The 25,351-nt window shown below is 39.7% G+C and overlaps 1 protein-coding gene across 5 annotated transcripts in view; it reads left to right on the forward strand.

The window, feature by feature from the left end:
• Positions 1-6,914, forward strand: part of AKR1C3l1 (aldo-keto reductase family 1 member C3-like 1) — a 45,916-nt gene extending 39,002 nt beyond the window's left edge. For 4 of the 5 annotated variants that reach the window (XM_063276697.1, XM_063276698.1, XM_063276699.1 and 1 more), the window contains 3 exons: positions 692-857; positions 5,073-5,155; positions 6,652-6,914. In XM_063276697.1, the coding sequence (XP_063132767.1) occupies positions 692-857; positions 5,073-5,155; positions 6,652-6,694 (292 nt within the window). In that variant the 3' untranslated portion in view covers positions 6,695-6,914. The remainder of the gene's footprint in view (positions 1-691; positions 858-5,072; positions 5,156-6,651) is intronic. The other variant, NM_001164396.1, reaches the window with a different exon arrangement.
• Positions 6,915-25,351: the final 18,437 nt, after the last annotated feature.

The raw sequence follows: 25,351 nt of genomic DNA on the forward strand, positions 1-25,351 counted from the left end.
TACAGGGCAAAGTTTCCCTATTGTTTAGGGGCTTAAGTGTAATTATGGAATTACTTGTTATTGCCAAGGTATGTGTATTAGTTCAGGTTTTACTGCTGTGAACAGACACCATGGCCAAGGCAAATCTTATAAAGGACAACATTTAATTGGGACTGGCTTACAGGTTCAGAGTTTCAGTCCATGATCATCAAGTCGGGAACAGGGCAGCATCCAGGCAGGCATGGTGCAGGAGGGGCTGAAAGGAACCTTTATATGAAGGCTGCTAGCAGAACAGAGGCTTCCAGGCAGCCAGGATGAGGGTCTTAAAGCCCACAACCACAGTGACACACTTATGCCAACAGGGCCACACCTTCTAATAGTGCCACTCCCTGGGCTCAGCATAAGCAAACCATAACAGTATGTGTGCCACAACTACTGTCACAGGGTTATTGTGCCACACTGGACATTGATATGGTAAATAGGTGTCAATTAAGCACAACAACTTTTACGTCTATAATCCTCCTTTTTCAGGAATTCACTCTGAACTGATTCAGATTAACAACCGAAAGTCTTCTGATAATATTGATTCTTCTGATCCAGGGGAAATTTGTGATAATCTCTTGTCCAGAGCAATATCTTGATGTGTTTGGAAGTCCCATGTGAAACCAAACACTCAGTTTCTGGAGTTCAGTATTTCTGCCTTTTTTCCTAGGGTGGACAAGAATGCCCCATTTCTTTTGAATGACCCAGTTCTTGGTGGCATGGCCAAAAAACACAATCGAAGTCCAGCTCAGATTGCCCTTCGCTACCAGGTACAGCGTGGGGTTGTTGCCCTGGCCCAAACTTATGAACAGAAGGAGATGAAAGAGAACATTCAGGTAAAATGAAGCTCTGGGTATCTAGGACCCTGGGTATTCTCCCTTACCTATGAATTCCTTTGGAAAGCTTCTAAGTAATTTTTTTCAGTCAATTGTCAAATCATTTTCTCTAAGCTCTCCTATGCAGGTTAGGTTTCAAGTGTTATGATTTACAAGCATTGATTGCTAACACACTGTAAAACTAAATGCTTACATCTGTAGTCATTTCCAGAAATGTCAATAAATATTAGAACAACCCCATAAGTTATGTATCTAGGTGTGAGGCACTCGTTGCATTGAACTTTGTGTTTTATTCTACATTTGAACCTTTCTGTCATTTTCAATAACATTCTTTATTATTTTTCAAAATTATTTTTATTTAAACTCTTCTCCCAGGTTCTCCAAGATAATAAATGAAGCATCAGCTGAAAGAAAACAGAGATTTATATCTATCACTAAATCAGACTTGTACATATATCTGCTCTGTTTTCAAAAACTGGGATCTCTACTGAATGATTTTATTTTACAAATTATTATTCTTATCTTTGAATTCCCCTAAATTTTCACACAGTTTAGGACTCATGCATTTATTCGTTTTGAATGAATGTTAGTTAATGCTTTCTCAGTTTAATTGATTGATGACCTTTGAATTTTCTACATAAGACTTTTTGTTGTTTTGTTTTGTTTTGTTTCCTTCTTGAAAGTCATTTTGAGGTTAAAACTGCTATGTATTTAGAGAATGAGTTGTTTGACAAGCCAGTTCTTTTGAACAAAAACAGATGATTTGTCTTTGGACATCTCCTTGCCTAAAGTTTATTTAAAAGGACATTGTTCAAATATAACTATATTCAGTAAAATTAGTAGATTCACTTCTATATTTAAAAACATTGCTCAGGATTCCTCAGAATTTTTAAGAGCACTGCAATGTAGTCATTGAGTGGGACCATTTTAGTTTTTTTTCTACAGCCAGATTTGAGTCTCTTCATGAATTATAGTTTCATTGTATCTTACCCCAAGGCTCAGAAAGGGAGGTAGGAAGATTATACAGGGTAAAGGTTAGGGGGTTTATGTGGTGATAACATGTAGGAAACAGTGTTTTCCAGACAAGGCAAGTGTGCATTTAAAATCACAGGGATTTGTAAGAGCACACACAAGACATTTACCAGCTCCGGCTAGGCAAAATTTTAGAAAGGATAAGGTGTACAGGTAACAAAATTACAAACTGGTCAGCTATTAGTATATTTATTGGCTGCTGAAAGGAGAGCTACTTTCCTTTAATAATGTAACAACTGATAGCTGACAGCAGTCTCCCTATTGGATGAGAATGAATGAGAGACTGATTAACACAGCAAGGGGAGGGGCTGGGGAATAAATCTGCTAAAATACATTGTGTGAAACTCTGAAAGTATTTTGCTAACATTAAACTAAATGGAGAGAAACTTGAAGCAATCCCACTAAAATCAGGGACTAGACAAGGCTGCCCACTCTCTCCCTACTTATTCAATATAGTTCTTGAAGTTCTAGCCAGAGCAATCAGACAACAAAAGGTCAAGGGGATACAGATCGGAAAAGAAGAAGTCAAAATATCACTATTTGCAGATGATATGATAGTATATTTAAGTGATCCCAAAAGTTCCACCAGAGAACTACTAAAGCTGATAAACAACTTCAGCAAAGTGGCTGGGTATAAAATAAACTCAAATAAATCAGTAGCCTTCCTCTACACAAAAGAGAAACAAGCCGAGAAAGAAATTAGGGAAACGACACCTTTCATAATAGACCCAAATAATATAAAGTACCTCGGTGTGACTTTAACCAAGCAAGGAAAAGATCTGTACAATAAGAACTTCAAGCCTCTGAAGAAAGAAATTGAAGAAGACCTCAGAAGATGGAAAGATCTCCCATGTTCATGGATTGGCAGGATTAATATAGTAAAAATGGCCATTTTACCAAAAGCGATCTAAAGATTCAATGCAATCCCCATCAAAATACCAATCCAATTCTTCAAAGAGATAGACAGAACAATTTCAAATTCATCTGGAATAACAAAAAACCCACGATAGCTAAAGCTATCCTCAACAATAAAAGGACTTCAGGGGGAATCACTATCCCTGAACTCAAGCAGTATTACAGAGCAACAGTGATAAAAACTGCATGGTATTGGTACAGAGACAGACAGATAGACCAATGGAACAGAACTGAAGACCCAGAAATGAACCCACACACCTATGGGCACTTGAATTTTGACAAAGGAGCCAAAACCATCCAATGGAAAAAAGATAGCATTTTCAGCAAATGGTGCTGGTTCAACTGGAGGTCAACATGTAGAAGAATGCAGATCGATCCACGCTTATCACCCTGTACAAAGCTTAAGTCCAAGTGGATCAAGGACCTCCACATCAAACCAGATACACTCAAACTAATAGAAGAAAAACTAGGGAAGCGTCTGGAACACATGGGCACTGGAAAAAATTTCCTAAACAAAACACCAATGGCTTATGCTCTAAGATCAAGGATCGACAAATGGGATCTCATAAAACTGCAAAGCTTCTGTAAGGCAAAGGACACTGTGGTTAGGACAAAACGGCAACCAACAGATTGGGAAAAGATCTTTACCAATCCTACAACAGATGGAGGCCTTATACCCAAAATATACAAAGAACTCAAGAAGTTAGACCGCAGGGAGACAAATAACCCTATTAAAAAATGGGGTTCAGAGCTAAACAAAGAATTCACAGCTGAGGAATGCCGAATGGCTGAGAAACACCTAAGAAATGTTCAACATCTTTCGTCATAAGGGAAATGCAAATCAAAACAACCCTGAGATTTCACCTCACACCAGTGAGAATGAGATCAAAAACTCAGGTGACAGCAGATGCTGGGGAGGATGTGGAAAAAGAGGAACACTCCTCCATTGTTGGTGGGGTTGCAGACTGGTACAACCATTCTGGAAATCCGTCTGCAGGTTCCTCAAAAAATTGGACATTGAACTGCCTGAGGATCCAGCTATACCTCTCTTGGGCATATACCCAAAAGATGCCCCAACATATAAAAAAGACACGTGCTCCACTATGTTCATAGAAGCCTTATTTATAATAGCCAGAAGCTGGAAAGAACCCAGATGCCCTTCAACAGAGGAATGGATACAGAAAATGTGGTACATCTACACAATGGAATATTACTCAGCTATCAAATACAATGACTTTATGAAATTCATAGGCTGATGGAGAGAACTGGAAAATATCATCCTGAGTGAGGTAACCCAATCACAGAAAAACACACATGGTATGCACTCATAGATAAGTGGCTCTTAGCCCAAATGCTTGAATTACCCTAGATGCCTAGAACACATGAAACTCAAGATGGATGATCAAAATGTGAATGCTTCACTCCTTCTTTAAAGGGGAACAAGAATACCCTTGGCAGGGAATAGAGAGGCAAAGATTAAAACAGGGACAGAAGGAACACCCATTCAGAGCCTGCCCCACATGTAGCCCATACATATACAGCCACCCAATTAGACAAGATGGATGAAACAAAGAAGTGCAGACCGACAGGAGCCGGATGTAGATCGCTCCTGAGAGACACAGCCAGAATACAACAAATACAGAGGCAAATGCCGGCAGCAAACCACTGAACTGAGAATAGGTCCCCCGTTAAAGAAATCAGAGAAAGAACTGGAAGAGCTTGAAGGGGCTCGAGACCCCATATGTACAACAATGCCAAGCAACCAGAGTTTCCAGGGACTAAGCCACTACCTAAAGACTATACATGGACTGACCCTGGATTCTGACCTCATAGGTAGCAATGAATATGCTAGTAAGAGCACCAGTGGAATGGGAAGCCCTGGGTCCTGCTAAGACTGCACCCCTAGTGAACTAGATTGTTGGGGGGAGGGTGGCAATGTGGGGAGGATGGGGAGGGGAACACCATCAAGAAGGGGAGGGGGAGGGATTAGGAGGATATTTGCCCGGAAACCGGGAAACGGAATAACACTCGAAATGTAAATAAGAAATATTCAAGTTAATAGAAAAAAAGAGAACACAAAAGAAAAAATGTTTTTATTCTGCCTGATAGTCCCTGATAACCTGTGTATTTCGTTCTATGTCTTTTGTACTTTTACAAATTTATCAGATATTTTGAATATTGTGTCTGTACCAATGGTAATAGTGTAGTTTTCACGATTGGCAAGTTAGCCGGGTAAATTTGTGAAAACATTTTCTCCTTCTATTGTAGGTATTTGAATTTCAGTTGCCTTCCGAGGATATGGAAGTCCTAGATGGCCTGAACAGAAACTTCAGGTATTTTCCTGTGAACATGTAAGTAACTTCAATAAAGGACAGAAAGTTATGAAACAAACACGTTGTGTCAATTTGCCTAAGGTTGAATCCCTCCTTTCCATTGAAGCACGTTAGCTCAGAAGCCCAGAGTGGGTCTTTTGGTTCTTAGTTTTGGAGTTACAAGGGTTTCCATGAAGAAGCTCAAGGAAGTTTTGATGACGTATTCAAAGGCAAAGCAAGAAAGGGTATTTATCCGGAAGTTCAAGCACTGAAGAGAGTTTTTTTTGTTCTTTTTTCATTCTCTACTTTAGAACACGATGTTACAAATGAGAGAAAGCAGGGCATTCAGGAGCATTGTTTTAAATGTACTGTAACTAAAATATAAATACATTATTCCTCCCCTTCCTTTTCCTCTTTTCAGCCTTTCTCATGTCCCCTCCCACTAACCCCTCCTATGCTTCTTCTCACCCCTCTCAATTTGATGGCTGATTTTTCTTTATTATCACTACATAGGTGTATGTCAATACATATACAAATATAATCTGGTAAGGCAATGTGGTAATAGCTTATGATCCCAGGGCTGACACTTTGTATTGGGTAACCAATTAAGGACCTCATCCTTGGAAGATAATAACTCTCCCTAGTCAATCACTGCCTGTAGTACTCTGCCTAAAGGTATTGTCTGTGTGGGAGGGGCAACTTCTTTCTCCCTTTGTTTGTGGTAAGTAATATCATAGAAGAAATAAATGTGATATGCTTGAAGGGGTATTATGTAATACACAAATATGTGGGCTCAAAGATTGGCAGATTTATTGTTAGTTTTTTTTAGCACAGAGCAAATTATGGGTAAAGTATGGGAATAACAGAAAGAGAAAGAAAGAATCAAATGATTATTAATATTACTTTATACATTATATTAGTATTGATATAAACAGATCAGCAAATACATGAGACATTTCATGGACATCAAAGAGTTTGAAAAGACATTGTATCTGTGAGTTTCAACAAGACACTGTATGAGGTTCAGATGATAAAATATTAAGTGGGTATTAAGCAGAATTGAACTTAGAATTCATAAGATAGGATGCCTTAATTTGTGTGTGTGTGTGTGTGTGTGTGTGTGTGTTAGCAAATATCTGGACTTGCCTTCATACTAAACATGCATAGTCAGGATCTATTTTCCTTAGGGGACTGGAATATGGAAATTCTGGGATTTCCTCTGCATTGTTTAGTTAATGAGATATATTAAGTCAGATATATATTCATGAAAACATGTTTCTTTGTTTTTCAGTTCTAGGCAAGGGAATATAATTGGCAATACCTTAGTTATGATATTTAAAAATATTTTTATGAAACTGTGTTCATGAAAGTGAGAAAGGTAGATTCTGAAACCAGAAAGTAAAGCAATTCAAATTCATTCTAGTGCTAGATGCAGTAAGAAATGATAACAAAGCATAAGAACAAAAATTACACATTTTATGTGTTTAAACCAGACCCATTGAGTCCACATCGGGTATTTTTCTTTTTTCTTTTAGAGCTGCTGAACACCCTAATTATCCATATTCTGATGACTATTAGTATGAGAGTCTTTGTCGCGGCGTCTACCTGAAGCTCCTAAATGAGGACAATGACCTTGCTGCTACTGCTGGAGGTGATGCTAATGCGACACGGCCCTTCTGGTTGATCCATACTTCATCTAACAAATGACAGGCAATTAGAGCCACATTTACTAACCTACAGAAATGCCATTAAGTTTTGAACCACTTATTGAAATAAAAATAACATTTTTTCCTCTATAGAATATTTCCCAGTACCTTCTCTGTTACTTTGATCTGTTTATTTTGATTAATTATCACCAAAACCAATTTGGATTGAAGTCAGTGGACAAGAAGGGAAGACAGTAATGGACATTGAGGAAATTGATGGACGAAAGTAGAAACTTCAGACTCCAGAGAATCGGCCCTTACGCTAGCTAAACAACAAAACAGATCACACACAATAAATGTTTTCTCAGATCGAAGATGCATATCTAAGAAGAGTAACCAACAATGCCCAGGTTCCTCCTATCAGGAGGGTGAGCCCTAAAAATGGGGAGTGGAACGATTAGGTCTGTAAATACTTGTAACAATTATGGGATCATGACTGAGTAGAATCTGTGCATCCACATTAAACTGAGGTTACACAATGACATTGACAAATGCTGACTTATGAAATTACAAATTCAGTCTCAGGCTCTTTAAAGCAGCTATGTCCACAGCAATGAAAGGAAAATAAATAGAATTTTGCAACACCCCAGCAGTTCACTGCGCTCTAAGCCTTTGTGAACTCAAACCAGCTCTGAGTGAGGTCAGAGACCTGTAATCCCAACCCCAGTCCATTCTCAGTCTTTCCCCACAACCTTGACTATCTCTCAACACACACTTGGACTTTCACATCAAGTCTGAGACTTTCTAGTACAGTTCTTTCATAATGCATACCAAATTAGACAGGTCAATGGGAGGTCAGAGAACTGCAACTCCAGCACACCATCCCTTCCCAGCCTCTAGGAATTCATCTACTATGAGAATTCTTATGCAAATCCACTTGCCAAGTTGAGATCACCTGACCTATTCTACCAGGAAAATCTCCATGTATCTTCTTTGGACACCTAGCCTTACAGAGGCCAGAATGAACTCTAGACCAAGCCAAGTATTCACACAGCCCAATGTGACATGCTACCCCAAAATGGAGAATTCACTTGTCTAGCTGTTTCCAGACTTCAAGCTCTAGAGCCCAAACCACAGCCTGCTCTGGAGCCAGAGCCAAAGCAATGCTTCCATCTAAAGCCAGAGCCCCACACAGGTATGAAACAGTTGTCAGAAATAGCAGTGACACAAAGTGACTGCCCATCACAGAGGAAACTTTCAGCAGTAAAGCAACCTTGGAGCTAGGATAAGAAGGTAAGAATCAACAAAAGAAGACCAGTAATCAGGAGCAGACAGCTGGAGAGTGCCTAATGCTACAGTTGACATTTTTATTCCCAGGTGAGATATGGGGTCAACGCTTGAGAGTCATAACCCCGACCTAACAGAACAAAATGATATTAACTTAATACAGTTTAGTCTTGCCATCATACTTTAAACATTCTCACTGAAAGAAGGTATTTTCCTCTCATTGTGTGCCAATACTTTTTCTCATACAATAAATCCTAACCACGGTTTTCCCTTGCCCCACTCCTCTCAGTTAGGACCATTTCCCTCTTCTTCAAATCCACTTCCTTTTATTTCCTCACCACAAAAGAGAAGGCCTCCGAAGACAACAGCCAACAGAACAAAGCAAGATACAATGAGAAAAGGCAGAAGTCTGCATATCGAGGCTGGACTAGGCAACCCAATAGGAAGAAAAGTATCCCAAGAGCAGGCAGTAGTCAGATATAACACTGACTTCCACTGCTGAGTCCTACAAAAAAAAAAAAACAAATCAAAACAAACAAACAAACGAACAAAAGCCAAGCTAAAATCCATACCATATATACAGAGGACCTGGTGCACACCCTGGAAGGCCCTGTGCTTGCCATGTCTGTCTCGGTAAGTCCATGGTCAGTTGGGGACCATGTTCCCCATCCCTTCTGATTCCTACAATCTTTCCTTCCCCTCTTCCACTGGGATCCACTACCAACAAGGAGAGGGACTATATGGGGACCTCTAATATAGACTCTCTCTTCATGTGTCTGGCTATGGGTCTCTATAGCCACTCCCCCCTGCTGCTGCAGGAAGCCTGTCAGAGGATGATTGCTCAAACTGACTTATGATTGTAGCAGGATATTATTAAGAATCAGTTCATGAAGACCCTGTGAGAGAGAGACCCAACCGCCTGGTCAGGTGGGCACTCCTGAGGATGCAGAGCGGAAGAGACCACCAACACTGCTCACCCCTGCCCACATCCCTGGCCCAAGAGGAAACTGTATAAGGCCTCTGGGCTCCCGTGGGGGAGGGCCCAGGAGCGGCAGGACCCCTGCCTGAGACACCGCCGGAACCTGAGGGAAACAGACCGGATAAACAGTTCTCTGCACCCAAATCCCGTGGGAGGGAGAGCTGAACCTTCAGAGAGGCAGACAAGCCTGGGAAACCAGAAGAGACTGCTCTCTGCACACACATCTCGGACGCCAGAGGAAAAAGCCAAAGACCATCTGGAACCCTGGTGCACTGAAGCTCCTGGAAGGGGCGGCACAGGTCTTCCTGGTTGCTGCCGCTGCAGAGAGCCCATGGGCAGCACCCCACGAGCGAACTTGAGCCCCGGGACCACAGCTAAGACCAACTTTTCTGCTGCAAGAAAGCTGCCTGGTGAGCTTGGGACACACGGAAGCAGAATTCCTCTAGGACCGGGCACGTTCTGTGTTTACTGGAAGTCCCACACCCGCGGATCCCGGCCCACAGCAGCTCTCTGCCCCCAGACCCTGTGAGAGAGAGACCCAACCGCCTGGTCAGGTGGGCAAGAACACAGGTGAACTCAAGACACAGGCCCACAGGAACAGCTGAAGACCTGTAGAGAGGAAAAACTACACGCCGGAAAGCAGAACACTCTGTCCCCATAACTGACTGAAAGAGAGGAAAACAGGTCTACAGCACTCCTGACACACAGGCTTATAGGACAGTCTAGCCACTGTCAGAAATAGCAGAACAAAGTAACACTAGACATAATCTGATGGCGAGAGGCAAGCGCAGGAACCCAAGCAACAGAAACCAAGACTACATGGCACCATCGGAGCCCAATTCTCCCATCAAAACAAACATGAAATATCCAAACACACCAGAAAAGCAAGATCTAGTTTCAAAATCATATTTGATCATGATGCTGGAGGACTTCAAGAAAGACATGAAGAACTCCCTTAGAGAACAAGTAGAAGCCTACAGAGAGGAATCGCAAAAATGCCTGAAAGAATCGCAAAAATCCCTGAAAGAATTCAAGGAAAACATAAATAAACAAGTAGAAGCCCATAGAGAGGAGACACAAAAATCCCTGAAAGAATTCCAGGAAAACATAAATAAACAAGTAGAAGCCCATAGAGAGGAGACACAAAAATCCCTGAAAGAATTCCAGGAAAACACAATCAAACAGTTGAAGGAATTAAAAATGGAAATAGAAGCAATCAAGAAAGAACACATGGAAACAACCCTGGATATAGAAAACCAAAAGAAGAGACAAGGAGCTGTAGATACAAGCTTCACCAACAGAATACAAGAGATGGAAGAGAGAATCTCAGGAGCAGAAGATTCCATAGAAATCATTGACTCAACTGTCAAAGATAATGTAAAGCAGAAAAAGCTACTGGTCCAAAACATACAGGAAATCCAGGACACAATGAGAAGATCAAACCTAAGGATAATAGGTATAGAAGAGAGTGAAGACTCCCAGCTCAAAGGACCAGTAAATATCTTCAACAAAATCATAGAAGAAAACTTCCCTAACCTAAAAAAAGAGATACCCATAGACATACAAGAAGCCTACAGAATTCCAAATAGATTGGACAAGAAAAGAAACACCTCCCGTCACATAATTGTCAAAACACCAAACGCACAAAATAAAGAAAGAATATTAAAAGCAGTAAGGGAAAAAGGTCAAGTAACATATAAAGGGAGACCTATCAGAATCACACCAGACTTCTCGCCAGAAACAATGAAGGCCAGAAGATCCTGGACTGATGTCATACAGACCCTAAGAGAACACAAATGCCAGCCCAGATTACTGTATCCAGCAAAACTCTCAATTAACATTGATGGAGAAACCAAGATATTCCATGACAAAACCAAATTTACACAATATCTTTCTACAAATCCAGCACTACAAAGGATAATAAATGGTAAAGCCCAACATAAGGAGGCAAGCTATACCCTAGAAGAAGCAAGAAACTAATCGTCTTGGCAACAAAACAAAGAGAATGAAAGCACACAAACATAACCTCACATCCAAATATGAATATAACGGGAAGCAATAATCACTATTCCTTAATATCTCTCAATAGCAATGGCCTCAACTCCCCAATAAAAAGACATAGATTAACAAACTGGATACGCAACGAGGACCCTGCATTCTGCTGCCTACAGGAAACACACCTCAGAGACGAAGACAGACACTACCTCAGAGTGAAAGGCTGGAAAACAACTTTCCAAGCAAATGGTCAGAAGAAGCAAGCTGGAGTAGCCATTCTAATATCAAATAAAATCAATTTCCAGCTAAAAGTCATCAAAAAAGATAAGGAAGGACACTTCATATTCATCAAAGGAAAAATTCTCCAAGATGAACTCTCAATCCTAAATATCTATGCCCCAAATACAAGGGCACCTACATACGTAGAAGAAACCTTACTAAAGCTCAAAACACACATTGCACCTCACACAATAATAGTGGGAGATTTCAACACCCCACTCTCATCAATGAACAGATCATGGAAACAGAAATTAAACAGTGATGTCGACAGACTAAGAGAAGTCATGAGCCAAATGGACTTAACGGATATTTATAGAACATTCTATCCTAAAGCAAAAGGATATACCTTCTTCTCAGCTCCTCATGGTACTTTCTCCAAAATTGACCATATAATTGGTCAAAAAACGGGCCTCAACAGGTACAGAAAGATAGAAATGATCCCATGCGTGCTATCGGACCACCACGGCCTAAAACTGGACTTCAAAAACAATAAGGGAAGAATGCCCACATATACGTGGAAATTGAACAATGCTCTACTCAATGATAACCTGGTCAAGGAAGAAATAAAGAAAGAAATTAAAAACTTTTTAGAATTTAATGAAAATGCAGATAAAACATACCCAAACTTATGGGACACAATGAAAGCTGTGCTAAGAGGAAAACTCATAGCGCTCAGTGCCTGCAGAAAGAAACAGGAAAGAGGATATGTCAGCAGCTTGACAGCACACCTAAAAGCTCTAGAACAAAAAGAAGCAAATACACCCAGGAGGAGTAGAAGGCAGGAAATAATCAAACTCAGAGCTGAAATCAACCAAGTAGAAACAAAAAGGACCATAGAAAGAATCAACAGAACCAAAAGTTGGTTCTTTGAGAAAATCAACAAGATAGATAAACCCTTAGCCAGACTAACGAGAGGACACAGAGAGTGCGTCCAAATTAACAAAATCAGAAATGAAAAGGGAGACATAACTACAGATTCAGAGGAAATTCAAAAAATCATCAGATCTTACTATAAAAACCTATATTCAACAAAACTTGAAAATCTTCAGGAAATGGACAATTTCCTAGACAGATACCAGGTATCGAAGTTAAATCAGGAACAGATAAACCAGTTAAACAACCCCATAACTCCTAAGGAAATAGAAGCAGTCATTAAAGGTCTCCCAACCAAAAAGAGCCCAGGTCCAGACGGGTTCAGTGCAGAATTCTATCAGACCTTAATAGAAGACCTCATACCAATATTATCCAAACTATTCCACAAAATTGAAACAGATTGAGCACTACCGAATTCCTTCTACGAAGCCACAATTACTCTTATACCTAAACCACACAAAGACCCAACAAAGAAAGAGAACTTCAGACCAATTTCCCTTATGAATATCGACGCAAAAATACTCAATAAAATTCTGGCAAACCGAATTCAAGAGCACATCAAAACAATCATCCACCATGATCAAGTAGGCTTCATCCCAGGCATGCAGGGATGGTTTAATATATGGAAAACCATCAACGTGATCCATTATATAATCAAACTGAAATAACAGAACCACATGATTATTTCATTAGATGCTGAGAAAGCATTTGACAAAATTCAACACCCCTTCATGATAAAAGTCCTGGAAAGAATAGGAATTCAAGGCCCATACCTAAACATAGTAAAAGCCATATACAGCAAACCAGTTGCTAACATTAAACTAAATGGAGAGAAACTTGAAGCAATCCCACTAAAATCAGGGACTAGACAAGGCTGCCCACTCTCTCCCTACTTATTCAATATAGTTCTTGAAGTTCTAGCCAGAGCAATCAGACAACAAAAGGAGATCAAGGGGATACAGATCGGAAAAGAAGAGGTCAAAATATCACTATTTGCAGATGACATGATAGTATATTTAAGTGATCCCAAAAGTTCCACCAGTGAACTACTAAAGCTGATAAACAACTTCAGCAAAGTGGCTGGGTATAAAATTAACTCAAATAAATCAGTAGCCTTCCTCTACACAAAAGAGAAACAAGCCGAGAAAGAAATTAGGGAAACGACACCTTTCATAATAGACCCAAATAATATAAAGTACCTCGGTGTGACTTTAACCAAGCAAGTAAAAGATCTGTACAATAAGAACTTCAAGACACTGAGGAAAGAAATTGAAGAAGACCTCAGAAGATGGAAAGATCTCCCATGCTCATGGATTGGCAGGATTAATATAGTAAAAATGGCCATTTTACCAAAAGCAATCTACAGATTCAATGCAATCCCCATCAAAATACCAATCCAATTCTTCAAAGAGTTAGACAGAACAATTTGCAAATTCATCTGGAATAACAAAAAACCCAGGATAGCTAAAGCTATCCTCAACAATAAAAGGACTTCAGGGGCAATCACTATCCCTGAACTCAAGCAGTATTACAGAGCAATAGTGATAAAAACTGCATGGTATTGGTACAGAGACAGACAGATAGACCAATGGAATAGAATTGAAGACCCAGAAATGAACCCACACACCTATGGTCACTTGATTTTTGACAAAGGAGCCAAAACCATCCAATGGAAAAAAGATAGCATTTTCAGCAAATGGTGCTGGTTCAACTGGAGGGCAACATGTAGAAGAATGCAGATCGATCCATCCTTATCACCCTGTACAAAGCTTAAGTCCAAGTGGATCAAGGACCTCCACATCAAACCAGACACACTCAAACTAATAGAAGAAAAACTAGGGAAGCATCTGGAACACATGGGCACTGGAAAAAATTTCCTGAACAAAACACCAATGGCTTATGCTCTAAGATCAAGAATCGACAAATGGGATCTCATAAAACTGCAAAGCTTCTGTAAGGCAAAGGACACTGTGGTTAGGACAAAACGGCAACCAACAGATTGGGAAAAGATCTTTACCAATCCTACAACAGATAGAGGCCTTATATCCAAAATATACAAAGAACTCAAGAAGTTAGACCGCAGGGAAACAAATAACCCTATTAAAAAATGGGGTTCAGAGCTAAACAAAGAATTCACAGCTGAGGAATGACGAATGGCTGCGAAACACCTAAAGAAATTTCAACATCTTTAGTCATAAGGGAAATGCAAATCAAAACAACCCTGAGATTTCACCTCACACCAGTGAGAATGGCTAAGATCAAAAACTCAGGTGACAGCAGATGCTGGCGAGGATGTGGAGAAAGAGGAACACTCCTCCATTGTTGGTGCGATTGCAGACTGGTAAAACCATTCTGGAAATCAGTCTGGAGGTTCCTCAGAAAATTGGAAATTGAACTGCCTGAGGATCCAGCTATACCTCTCTTGGGCATATACCCAAAAGATGCCTCAACATATAAAAGAGACACGTGCTCCACTATGTTCATTGCAGCCTTATTTATAATAGCCAGAAACTGGAAAGAACCCAGATGCCCTTCAACAGAGGAATGGATACAGAAAATGTGGTACATCTACACAATGGAATATTACTCAGCTATCAAAAACAACGAGTTTATGAAATTCGTAGGCAAATGGTTGGAACTGGAAAATATCATCCTGAGTGAGCTAACCCAATCACAGAAAGACATACATGGTATGCACTCATTGATAAGTGGCTATTAGCCCAAATGCTTGAATTACCCTAGATCCCTAGAACAAACGAAACTCAAGACGGATGATCAAAATGTGAATGCTTCACTCCTTCTTTAAATGAGGAAAAAGAATACCCTTGGCAGGGAAGGGAGAGGCAAAGATAAAACAGAGACTGAAGGAACACCCATTCAGAGCCTGCCCCACATGTGGCCCATACATATACAGCCACCCAATTAGACAAGATGGATGAAGCAAAGAAGTGCAGACCGACAGGAGCCGGATGTAGATCGCTCCTGAGAGACACAGCCACAATACAGCAAATACAGAGGCGAATGCCAGCAGCAAACCACTGAACTGAGAATAGGTCCCCCGTTGAAGGAATCAGAGAAAGAACTGGAAGAGCTTGAAGGGGCTCGAGACCCCAAAAGTACAACAATGTCAAGCAACCAGAGCTTCCAGGGACTAAGCCACTACCTAAAGACTATACATGGACTGACCCTGGACTCTGACCCCATAGGTAGCAATGAATATCCTAGTAAGAGCACCACTGGAAGGGGAAGCCCTGGGTCCTGCTAAGACTGAACCCCCAGTGAACTAGACTATGGGGGGAGGGCGGCAATGGGGGGAGGGTTGGGAGGGGAACACCCATAAGGAAGGGGAGGGGGGAGGGGTATGTTTGCCCGGAAACCGGGAAAGGGAATAACACTTGAAATGTATATAAGAAATACTCAAGTTAATAAAAAAAAAATAAAAAAGAATAAAAAAGAATCAGTTCATGAACATTTTAGGAGGGACAGTAGTATTTGGTTATACCCTCAGTCTGTAGGCATCTAGTCTCCATTTTCTGGCCATCCAAGCACGGTAGGATAATGTCTGCTTTATCTGGAGGACCATGACATTAGTTTGCCATTTCCACAGCTTCTGTGCCAACAGTGCCCTAGCATGCCTTTTCAGGCAGGACAGAGTGTAGGTCATGGGATTTGTAAGTGGATTGGTATACAAATTTCCAGTAGACTGCAGCATACTTTCTTGCTTCAAATAGACTAGAACCTCTGTATGAAGCTCCATGCACAGACCAGATGGATATTTCTGTTCAATGAAATATATAGATATTGTCTCCTACATGGGGCCCCATTGTCAAGGAAGACATTTTTAAATACCGGAAAAGATAAACCAAAGATTGAATTCCTAATATTACAAGTCCTAGTACAAAACACAGGTTACATGGAAATCCAAGATGACCTGTCATCTCCAAAATTAGCCATTCCAGAACAATGACCACCAAGTGAAAAAGGTGTTTATGAAATTCTAGTCAAAGAATTAAAAACAATTTAATCCAACACAAAGCTCAGTGGAAAGCTTCACAAATAGAATGTAACATAGGGAGGACAAATGACCAGGGTGACAACAAGGTACATGAATTGTTCATTAAATTAAGGAAAAAAAAATATATATGAATGGATTTTGTAAGATGTCTGAGATATGATTTTTAAAGGGATTGTTTTATTTATATTTGGCCTATAAAAGTCCCAGCAATAGATGGGGTTCATTATTGAACTGGAAAGTTCTTCCTGAGTCACCTTTGGTACTGTGGTACTATACAGTTACTGTGAAGGGAAGCTTACCAATGCCATTTGCTGCAGCCAGAGAGATACCATCAGTATGAAGCACCCACATATTTACAGTACTTTCTCGTCCCTTTTTTTATTAGTTTTATTTAATTTGTTTTATTTTTACAATCCAGTCGTTATCCCCCTCCTGATCCCTCATCCCACAGTTCTTCATCACATTTCTCCTCCCCCCCAATGTCCAAGAGGATGCCCCTCCCCTGCCAGACATCCCCACTCCCTGGGGCCTCAAGCCTCTCCAGGGTTAGATGCTTCAGCTCCCCCTATGGCCAGACCAAGCAGTCCTCTGATGTATTTGTGTCAGCAGCCTCAGACAAGATCCTGTATGCTGCCTGTTTGGTGGCTCAGTGTCTAAGAAATCTCAGAAGTTTGAGTTAGTTGAGAATGCTGGTCTTCCTATGGGGTCACTCTCCTCAGCTTTGTGCAGCCTTTCCCTAATTCAACCACAGAGGTCCCTGACTTCAGTCCAAAGGTTGGGTATAAATGTCTACATCTGTCTCAGTCAGATGCTTGTTGGCCCTCTCAGAAGACAGCCATGCTAGGCTCCTGTCTATAAGTACACCATAGCATCAGTAATAGTGTCAGGCCTTGCAGCCTCCCCTTCAGATGGATACCAAGTTGGGCTGGTCACTGGACTGCCTTTTCCCCAGTCTCTTTTCCATTTCTCTCCCTGAAGTTCTTTTAGACAGGAACAATTCTGGGTCAGAGTTTTTGACTGTTGGATAGCAACCCTATCCCTCGACTTGATGCTCTATCTTTCTACTGGAGGTAGGTGGACTCTCCAAGTTTCTACTGTTGGGCAATTCATCTAAAGTCCCTCCCTTTGAGCCCTGAGAGGTTTCAGGTACTTTCTAGAAGATCTCTTTCCCTCCTACCCCCGCCCCAAGGTTGCATATTTTCTTTCATCCTGCTGGCCCTCAGGGCTGCTCTCCTGTCTCCACTACCCCCATACCTGATCATGTTCCCTTTCCCCTCCCACTCCCCTCTCCCACCCAGATACCTCCTTCCCTCTGCCTTATGTGATTTCTTTCATCTACCTCCCAAGTGGAATTGAAGCATCCTTACTTGGGGCCTTCTGCTTTCTTACCTTCTTGAGTTCTGTGGATTGTATCCTAGGTATTCTGTATATTTATGGCTAATAGCCACTTATTGGTGAGTTCATACCATGTATGTCTTTTTGGGTCTGAGTTATCTTACTCAGGACATTTTCTAGTTCCATCCATTTGCCTGCAAAACTCTTGATGTCCTCATTCTTAAATAGCTGAATGGCATTCCACTGTGTAAATGGACCACATTTTCTGTATCCATTCTTCCATTGTGGGGTATCAGGCTTATTTCCAGCTTCTGGCTATCACAGATAAGGCCACTATGAACATAGTGGAGCACATGCCCCTATGGTATGGTGGGGCATCTTTTGGGTATATGCTCAAGAGTGGTATGACTGGGTCTTCAAGGTAGATTTATTTCCAATTTGCTTATGAACCTCCAGATTGATTTCCAGAGTGGTTGTGCCAGTTTGCAATCCCACCAACAATGGAGGCCTGCTCCTCTTTCTGGTGCATAGTAGGGGGAAACTTCATACCAAAGACAGAATACATTTTCAATATAATCATAAGAGGATGTTTTCCAAATCAGCGAAAAGAGGCCAAACCAGGTTCAAAATCTAATAGAACATTAAACAGACAAGACCAGGAACACACACCTCATGGTTAATCAAAATGGAAACATTAAATATACAGAAAACAAAATTAAAAGGTGCTAGAGTGAAACACCAAGTAATGTATAAAATCAGTACTATAAAGACAATGGGTAATTATTTAACAAAAACTTTAAAAGCAACCATGTCTTGTTGCCTTTGAAAGATATGTACTTCAAATTCTGAAGGAACAGAGCTTTAAACCTAGACTAATTTTCCTAGCAAAACTACTCATCAAGGATAAGGAAGAAAAGAAAATATTTCATGACAAAAAAAGACTGAAGGAATTTATGGTAGCTATGCCACTCCTACAAGGATTATTAGAAGTTATTCTTGCACTGAAAGTATTGAGAGCCAATCTGATCCAAGAGTCTCTCTGAGGACCCACTTCATGGAGAAGAAACAAAACTCCTTGTCTAAATCAAGAAGCAAGCTTGGCAAAGCCAGTAATAATCTGATGCCAGGTTATGAGAAATTCAACTTTTCCCACCCAAAGAATATCATGGCCATGACAGAAACTGGGAGACTATGGGGAAGGAAGAGAATGAAAGACTAATAAAGCACACCAAGTACAAGTTCTTGTAGGAAAGGTACTCTAATGTGCTGTTGTGTAGTAGTAGGGTGAGTATAGTTTTAAAATATAGTTTTAAAATCTCTTAAAAAGAGTTTGCATTTTTTCTATAAAAAAAGAAATCAGTTTTTGAACAGAGAGACTGTATTATACACATTTGTTTATATATATATATATATACCACTGAATATCAACTTTTTCTAGATTTAAATATTATCAAAAGATCCGATGATACCCCACTGATATGTAAAATTTTATGCTTATGTAGAGTTTAAAAATGAGTCACATTTAAAAGGCTGTCTTTGAAATAAAGAACATGTATGAGTTTAAGAACCCAGAAATGAATATCCACATATGTTACCCACTGATATTTGGCAAGATGTCAAAGCCTTTCATTGAGACCAAGACAGATTTTAACTGATAGAATTGAGTAAAGCAGAACTCTAAAAGGCAAAACAAATTATTCAGATCTTTATCTCACAAAATATATAAAAACCATCTTAAAATAGAGGCAAGATTTCAATTTAGATGGTAAGAAAGTAAAAGCAAGAGCTTTGATGCTAGATTAGACTGTGGTATCTGGAAGTTATGGGAAACAAAAGGAAAAATGCTGAGAAATCACCAGAGTTTAAAACTTTTGTGCAGCAAAAGATATAATCAAGAGAATAATGGATAACTCACAGGACGGACCTTTTCTTTTCTTTTTCTTTTTCTTTTTTCTTTTTTACTGGATCTTTTTTTATTTACATTTGCAATGTTATTACCTTTCCTAAGAGGAGTGTATGGGAATGTGGCTTTCCTTTCCTCACTACATAATATCCTGTTTACTGCATTCTGCTTTGCCAGCCACAGTATGATCTCAGCATACAAGTGAAAGAAGGGCCAGGAAACAATGGAGGAAGATTTGGACTTTCAGAGAACAATACTTAGAACTGACTCTTTCTCTGATTCTTGTTATGGAATTAATATTTCTGAAAGGATTAAGCCAATATTATACAGGGTTATGGCCTTGTTGAAGCTAAAGAAGTAAATAAATTTCTGTTACCCACTCCTCAGTTCAGCAGAATATCCATATTTACCAATGCATTCAAAATAGTTGAAGATTCTGAACTCCTCTTCATGCACATAAACCTCTGTTAATCTAAATGCATGTACTTAAGCATAATAAAAGCCAACACAGAAAAGAAAATCCATTCATCACATAATGATCAAAACACTAAGTGCGCAGAACAAAGAAAGAATAGTAAAAGTGGTAAGGAAAAAGGTCAAGTAACATAAAGGCAGACCTATCAAAATTATATCAAACTTCTCAACAGAGACACTAAAAGTCAGAGAAGCCTGGACAGAATCTAAGAGAACACAGATGTTAGCACAGGCTACTATACCCTGCAAAACTCTCAATCATAAATAGATGAAAAAAATAATCTCAAACAAATCTGAATTTAAACAATATATATCTACCAATCCAGCCCTACAGAGGGGTCTAGAAGGAAAACTCCAACACAAGAGGAGGGTGGGTGCATATACAAAAGAAAAAATAAAAAAAAAAACAAGAAACCAATCATCTCACAACAAAACCGAAGGAGAGAATTAAAAACACATAATGTCAACTACAACAACAAACATAGCAGGAATCAACAACCTTCTGTCTTTAATAACTCTCGATATCAACAGACTCAATTCTCCAATAAAAAGATGTAGACTAACAGACTGGATACCCAAGCAGGATCCAGCATTTTGCTGCATACAAGAAGCATACCTAAATAACAATGACAGATACTACCTCAGAACAAAAGGCTGGAAAAAAACCTTCCAAGCAAATGGTTCAAAGAAATAAGCAGAACTTGCTGTTCTAATATCTAATAAAATAGACTTTCAACCAGAAGTTATCAAGTAAGATGAGGAATTCATATTCATCAAAGGAAGAATCCACCAAGAGAAAGTCTCAATTCTGAACATCTATGCTCCAAATGCAAGTATAACACATTCATAAAAGAAATGTTACTTAAGCTCAAATCACATATTGAGCCACACACAATAATTTTGAAAGACTTCCATACCCCACTGTCACCAATAGACAGGTTATTGAAACTGAAACGATAGATAGATAGATAGATAGATAGATAGATAGATAGATAGATAGAGAACATTTCATTATAAAACAAAGAATATACCTTCTTCTTAGCGCCTCATGGGACCTCCTCCAAAATTGAGCATATATTTGGTCACAAAGCAAGCCTCCACAGATATAAGAAGATTGAAATAATCCCATGCATCCGATCAGATCACCATGGACTAAGGTGAGACTTCAATAACACTGAAAAGAACAGAAAACGCACATACCTATGGAAATAAACAACTCTCTACTGAATGATAACTTGGTCAGGGAAGAAATAAAGAAAGAAATTAAATACTTCCTGTAGTTCAATGGAAATGATGACACAGCATACCCAAACTTATGGGGCACAATGAAAGCAGTGCTAACTGGAAAATTTATACTACTAACTAACCTCAGAAAGAAATTAGAAGAGACACCGCCCAGACCTGAAGGGACCCGGCCAACAATTCTCTGCACCCAAATCCCGTGGGAGGGAGAGCTAAACCTTCAGAGGGGCAGACACGCCTGGGAAGCCAGAAGAGACTATACTCTGCCCACATTTCTGATTCCAGAGAAAAACACCTAACACCATCTGGGACCGTGGTGCACGGGGGCCCCGAGAAAAGGCAGGGCAGGCCATCCTGGCTGCCACCCTCACTGAGAGCTCAAAAGCAGCCCCCAAAAAGCAACTTGAGCTGCGGGACCACAGGTAAGACCAACTTTTCTGCTCCAAGAAAACTGCATGGTGGACTCAGGACACAGGCTCACAGGAATAGCTAAAGACTAGTAGACAGGAAAGACTACACACCTGAAAGCAGAACACTCTGTTTCCATAACTGGCTGAAAGAAAACAGGAAAACAGGTCTATAGCACTCCTAACACACAGGCCTATAGGACGGTCTAACCACTGTCAGAAATAGCAGAACAAGGTAACACCGGAGACAACCTGATGGCAAGAGGCAATCGCATGAACCCAAGCAACAGAAACCAAAACTACAGGGCATCATCGGAGCCCAATTCTCCCACCAAAGCAAACACTGAATATCCAAACACGCCAGAAAAGCAAGATCTAGATTAAAATCACATTTGATCATGATCATGGAGGACTTCAAGAAAGACATAAAGAACTCCCTTGGAGAAACGGAGGAAAACATAAATAAACAAGTAGGAGCCTACAGAAAGGAATCACAAAAATCCCTGAAAGAATCCCAGGAAAACACAATCAAACAGGTGAAGTAATTAAAAATGGAAATAGAAGCAATAAAGAAAGCACAAAGGGAAACAACCCTGGATATAGAAAACCAAAGGAAGAGACAAAGAGCGGTAGATACAAGCATCACCAAGAGAATACAATAGATAGAACAGAGAATCTCAGGAGCAGAATATTCTGTAGAAATCATAGACACAACGGTCAAAGATAATGTAAAACGGAAAAAGATACTGGACCAAAACATACAGGAAATACAGGACTCAATGAGAAGATCAAACCTAAGGATAATAGGTATAGAAGAGAGTGAAGACTCCCAGCTCAAACGACCAGTAAATATCTTCAACAAAATCATAGAAGAAAACTTCCCACACCGAAAAAAAGACATGCCCATAAACATACAAGAAGCCTACAGAACTCCAAATAGATTAGGCCAGAAAAGAAAATCCTCGTGTCACATAATAGTCAAAACACCAAATGCACAAAACAAAGAACAAATATCAAAAGCAGTTAGGGAAAAAGGTCAAGTAACATATAAAGGCAGACCTATCAGAACCACACCAGACTTCTCACCAGAGACTATGAAAGCCAGAAGATCTTGGACAGATGTCATACAGACCCTAAGAGAACACAAATGGAAGCCCAGGTTAGTATATCCAGCAAAACTCTCAATTAACATAGATGGAGAAACCAAGATATTCCATGACAAAATCAAATTTACACAATATCTTTCTACAAATCCAGCGCTATAAGGTTGATGAATAGTAAAGCCCAACATAAGGAGGCAGGCTACACCCTAGAAAACGAAAGAAACTAATCGTCTTGGCAACAAAACAAAGAGAAGAAAAGTACACAAACATAATCTAACATCCACATATGAATATAGCAGGAAGAATTCATCACTATTCCTTAATATCTCTCAACATCAATGGTCTCAACTCCCCAATAAAAATATATAGATTAACAAACTGGATACACAGTGAGGACCCTGCATTCTGCTGCCTACAGGAAACACACCTCAGAGACAAAGACAGACTCTACCTCACAGTGAAAGGCTAGAAAACAACTTTCCAAGCAAATGGTCTGAAGAAGCAAGCTGGAGTAGCCATTCTAATATCGAATAAAATCAATTTTCAACTAAAAGTCATCAAAAAAGATAAGGAAGGACACTTCATATTCATCAAAGGAAAAATCCACCAAGATGAATTCTCAATCCTAAATATCTATGCTCCAAATACAAGGGCACCTACATACATAAAAGAAACTTTACTAAAGCTCAAAGCACACATTGCACCTCACACAATAATAGGAGATTTCAACACCCCACTCTCAGCAATGAACAGATCATGGAAACAGAAATTAAACAGAGACATAGAAGGACTAAGACAAATCATGAACCAAGTGGACTTAACAGATATTTTTTGAACATTCTACCCTAAAATAAAAGAATATACCTTCTTCTCTCCACCTCATGGTACTTTCTCCAAAATTGACCATATAATTGGTCATAAAACGGGCCTCAAGAGATACAGAAAGATAGAAATAATCCCATGCGTGCTATCAGACCACCACGGGCTAAAGCTGGTCTCCAATAACAGTAAGGGAAGAATGTCCACACACACATGGAAGTTGAACAATGCTCTACTCAATGATAACCTGGTCAAGGAAGAAATAAAGAAAGAAATTAAAGACTTCTTAGAATTTAATGAAAATGAAGGTACAACATACCCAAACTTTTGGGACACAATGAAAGCTGTGCTAAGAGGAAAACTCAAAGCTCTGAGTGCCTGCAGAAAGGAACAGGAGAGAGCATATATCAGCAGCTTGACAACACACCTAATAACTCTAGAACAAAAAGAAGCAAATACACCCAGGAGGAGTAGAAGGCAGGAAATAATCAAACTCAGAGCTGAAATCAACCAAGTAGAAACAAACAGGACAATAGAAAGAATCAACACATCCAAAAGTTGGTTCTTTGAGAAAATCAACAAGATACATAAACCCTTAGCCAGATTAAGGAGAGGACATAGAGAGTGTGTCCAAATTAACAAAATAAAAAATGAAAAGGGAGCCATAACTACAGAATCAGAAGAAATTCAAAAAATCATCAGATCCTACTACAAAAGCCTATATTCAACAAAACTTGAAAATCTGCAGGAAATGGATAATTTCCTAGACAGATACCAGGTACCGAAGTTAAATAAGGAAAAGATAAACCATTTAAACAACCCCATAACTCCTAAAGAAATAGAAGCAGTCATTAAAGGTCTCCCAACCAAAAGGCCCCAGGTCCAGATGGGTTCAGTGCACACCTCTATCAGACCTTCAAGGAGGACCTCATACAAATACTATCCAAACTGTTCCACAAAATTGAAAGAGATGGAGCCCTACTGAATTCCTTTTATGAAGCCACAATTACTCTTTTACCTAAACCACACAAAGACCCAACAAAGAAAGAGAACTTCAGACCAATTTCCATTATGAATATCGATGCAAAAATACTCAATAAAATTCTGACAAACTGAATCCAAGAGCACATCAAAACAATCATCCACCGTGATCAAGTAGGCTTCATCCCAGGCATGCAGGGATGGTTTAATATATGGAAAACCATCAACATAATCCATTATATAAACAAACTGAAAGAACAAAACAACATGATCATTTCATTAGATGCTAAGAAAGCATTTGACAAAATTCAACACATCTTCATGACAAAAGTACTGGAAAGAATAGGAATTCAAGGCCCATACCTAACCATAGTAAAAGCCATATCCAGCAAACCAGTTGCTAACATTAAACTAAATGGAGAGAAACTTGAAGCAATCCCACTAAAATCAGGGACTAGACAAGGCTGCCCACTCTCTCCCTACTTATTCAATATAGTTCTTGAAGTTATAGTCAGAGCAATCAGACAACAAAAGGAGATCAAGGGGATACAGATTGGAAAAGAAGAAGTCAAGATATCACTATTTGTAGATGATATGATAGTATATTTAAGCGATCCCAAAAGTTCTGTCAGAGAACTACTAAAGCTGATAAACAACTTCAGCAAAGTGGCTGGGTATAAAATTAACTCAAATAAATCAGTAGCCTTCCTCTACACAAAAGAGAAACAAGCCGAGAAAGAAATTAGGAAAACAATCCCCTTCATAATAGTCCCAAATAATATAAAATACCTCGGTGTGACTTTATCCAAGCAAGCAAAATATCTGTATAAGAACTTCAAGCCTCTAAAGAAAGAAATTGAAGAAGACCTCAGAAGATGGAAAGATCTCCCATGCTCA

This window comes from Rattus norvegicus, chromosome 17, assembly GCF_036323735.1.
Source record: "Rattus norvegicus strain BN/NHsdMcwi chromosome 17, GRCr8, whole genome shotgun sequence".
Lineage (NCBI taxonomy): Eukaryota > Metazoa > Chordata > Mammalia > Rodentia > Muridae > Rattus > Rattus norvegicus.